Source organism: Otolemur garnettii, unplaced genomic scaffold (assembly GCF_000181295.1).
Source record: "Otolemur garnettii isolate 467f Iridium unplaced genomic scaffold, OtoGar3 scaffold00023, whole genome shotgun sequence".
Taxonomy (NCBI): domain Eukaryota; kingdom Metazoa; phylum Chordata; class Mammalia; order Primates; family Galagidae; genus Otolemur; species Otolemur garnettii.
This window is the reverse complement of record NW_003852418.1, coordinates 10,624,691-10,627,820: the sequence shown is the minus strand read 5'-3', so window position 1 is coordinate 10,627,820 and position 3,130 is coordinate 10,624,691. Positions and strand designations below refer to the sequence as shown.

The window sequence follows — 3,130 nt, the reverse complement described above, 5'->3', positions numbered from 1 at the left end:
ACACAATGGCCCTTTGATTTTTTTTTTTTTTTTTGTAGAGACAGAGTCTCATTTTACTGCTTGGTAGAGTGCCATGGCGTCATACAGCTCATAGCAACCTCCAACTCCTGGGCTTAGGCGATTCTCTTGCCTCAGCCTCCCAAGTAGCTGGGACTACGGGCGCCTGCCACAGTGCCCGGCTATACTTCACATACTCTTAATTGTCATCTAGACAAGCAAATGCCACCCTGAAAGACTAGGATGTGGTAAGTCACACAGTTGGGATAGGCTCATTTGTTCTAATATGATAATGTCTCCAGCACTGGATTTCACCTCCAGCTTTCAAAAGTATTAAGGATCAATCTTAGTATACTAATTTTTAATTCTGTTAGAAAAGAACATTAAAAATGCAAATAACCTACCATAGTCACCATTATTTCATAAGTCATTTTAACAATAAAAAAGTAGGGAAGACAGTATCAGAATAAAGACCTTTTAAATTTATTCTTATGAAAACACAAAAGGAAATAAAACCTCACACCATATTGTCCTTAGTCTCATTTTGTTCTAGACATAAGTTGACACCCACTGAAATGACTGCTATGATATAAAACATAATCCCTTCTACATTCACTGCTTGCTCTTCATAAAAGAGCAAGTATATACAAACATAGGCTCTTAGGACTATTTTAAACTTTTTTACTTTGTTTTATGAGCCTACATAGTGCTTTAATATTTTAACCTTGAGCACAACTTAAGTGGGCTTCAGTCTTACATTTAAAAGCTATCACTTGTACTCTCAAGTCAACTGTTTAAAAAATGACTATTTGCCTTGGTGAAATACTTAAGCCAGATGCCTTCCCTAAATCATGGTGACAGTTTTATTTTCTTCTTAATAGAACAGGATTTAGTCTTCTGTAGTATTCCTAAGAGAAAACTCCACAATACACAACTAATGTGGCATCTGAGAGATGACACACTTTCTGTCTTGGTTTATAAAATAGCAATGGCATACAAATTTTATTTGGTAATGAAAGACTTAGACCAGGGGTACTCAAACTTTTTAAACAGGGGGCCAGTTCGCTGTCCCTCAGACCACTGGAGGGCCAGACTGCAGGCCCCCGGACGAGTCGGCTGCTAAGCAGGACAGGCAGTGGCAGCAAAAATACCCAGCGGGCCAGATAAATGTCCTACGTGGGCTGCAGTTTGAGCATGCCTGACTTAGACCAAATATGTTACATAAAGCAACAGAAGACATTAAATTTGTACTAACATATTTTAAAGAAACTGAGATTTTACTCCCCTGAAAAAGCTTTTACACTTTGCCATAATTACCTCTAAATTCCATGTTAGGTACAATAACCTTTTCACAGATACTTGTGAGCGTGTTCTGGTCCTCAAACAGATTCTTATAATGCGGTCTCTCACAAACTGAAGCCAGAAATTGAATCGCATTACTTACTAACTGGAACAAAACAGAAACAATCAGATTTTTAAAAGTGAAATTGAATAGTTTTATTTCTTGGGCAAGACAGAAAATGTCTTTTAATTATTTGTCTCCACCACCACCTTACCAAATCATATTTAACCTCTTGACCTGTTGTAACTAGTAAATTCCAGATGGCGGTGACAAAACGAGGCAGGTACCGTTGAAATTCTTCGTCATACTTCTGTGCATAGAGTGCAGCATTATCACAAATCTGGGATTTTAAAAGCTCCAATAAGCCTGCTTCCTCTTCATCCTTACATAAAAGAAAAGAGAAAACTCATACAACTCTAATGCTACCGTAAGTAAAGGGAGTAGATGAAATTCTCGATTCACTATTTCAAATTTAAATCCAAACCAGTTTTTGTAAACTACACCTACGCCACTATTTATCAAATCTCTCCCATTTATTAATCATTGAAGAGCAGGTTTCAAAAGTTTTCAAGCTGAATGAAGCCTTTTCTTGTGGTTGCTAAATTACAAAATATTTCCACACATATTAGATTAAAAATAATGTATTCACAGACTTTACATCTTTTGTATTAGCCCAGAGTCAGAGAACATTCCCTTTAGTAGATTATCACAAGAATGGAAAAGTATCCAATGTACTCAATACTAATGTGAAGCCAGCAGGCGAACTAATACATGCCCACAGAAGAGACACACTCAATTTCATTCAAGTTGGGGGGAAAGGGAAGGAGAGAGGCAGATTAGTGGGCTTAATGGACACAAAGTGAGGGTATATGGTACACCTGCTGAGTATGGGACACAACTACAACAGGACCCTCACCTAACAAACACTGTAACCTAATTGTTTGTACCCTCATATTATTCTGAAATTAAAAAAATAGTATATTCTTATAAAAACCCCAATAATTATACATTTAAAGTAGTTAACTGGATCATCTCGCTGCAGGAAACTCCTACCCAATAAAGTAATTTTATAAATTCTCAAAATAATGTTTTGGTTATATAATATTAAAGAACAATCTATCAAAGGTCAGCAAACTGTGGTCTACAGGCCAAATCCAGCCTGCTGCCCATCTGTGGAAAGAAAAGGTTTATTAAAACACAGCCACATAAACTGTCCATGCCTGCTTTCACAGAACTGCTGCTGGGTTACAAGGGTGTATGGACCTGCAAAGCTAAAAGTATTTACTACCTGGCCCTTTACAGGAAACGCATGCCAATCCCAGTCTAAACCATGATAGTGATTTATGTCGCTATAATAGCAAGCCAGAAATGCCTTTTGAGCTATTTTAGGTGCCAAGATAAAAAGAACTCCCTCACAGCAGGTTCCTCAAAGCATAAATATTAATGGATGTGAGATGATGCAAGGTAGCACACGGTCAACTGTGCTAACAGCTCTTGTGATAATCCAATCTAAAAAAATTCCTTTAGGGGTGAAGAAAAGCTTTGATTTCTGAAGGACTATTTTATCTCAAACTGGATAACATTACTGTACAGGAGCCACATCTTTTTCAAATTCTCTTTTACACAGCCCAATTCTGAGACAAAATCTGTTATACAATATTAATCATTCCCTTTCTGTATCCCACTCTCAAAATCTGATTTGAATCACCAATTCTAATTTTTATTTTAGCTGTTGTTGAAGTATTCTTAACATTTCATTTTATGGCTTTTGTTTCTTTTTTTTTTTGAGAC

The 3,130-nt window shown here is 36.8% G+C and overlaps 1 protein-coding gene across 1 annotated transcript in view; it reads right to left on the bottom strand.

The window, feature by feature from the left end:
- The window catches only part of CSE1L (chromosome segregation 1 like), a 44,701-nt gene that overhangs the window by 25,210 nt on the left and 16,361 nt on the right, over window positions 1–3,130 (bottom strand). Inside the window, exons 9-10 of the mRNA XM_023511982.1 lie at window positions 1,554–1,721; window positions 1,301–1,444 (exon numbers count right to left, since the gene is read on the bottom strand). Of these exons, the coding sequence (XP_023367750.1) occupies window positions 1,301–1,444; window positions 1,554–1,721 (312 nt within the window). The remainder of the gene's footprint in view (window positions 1–1,300; window positions 1,445–1,553; window positions 1,722–3,130) is intronic.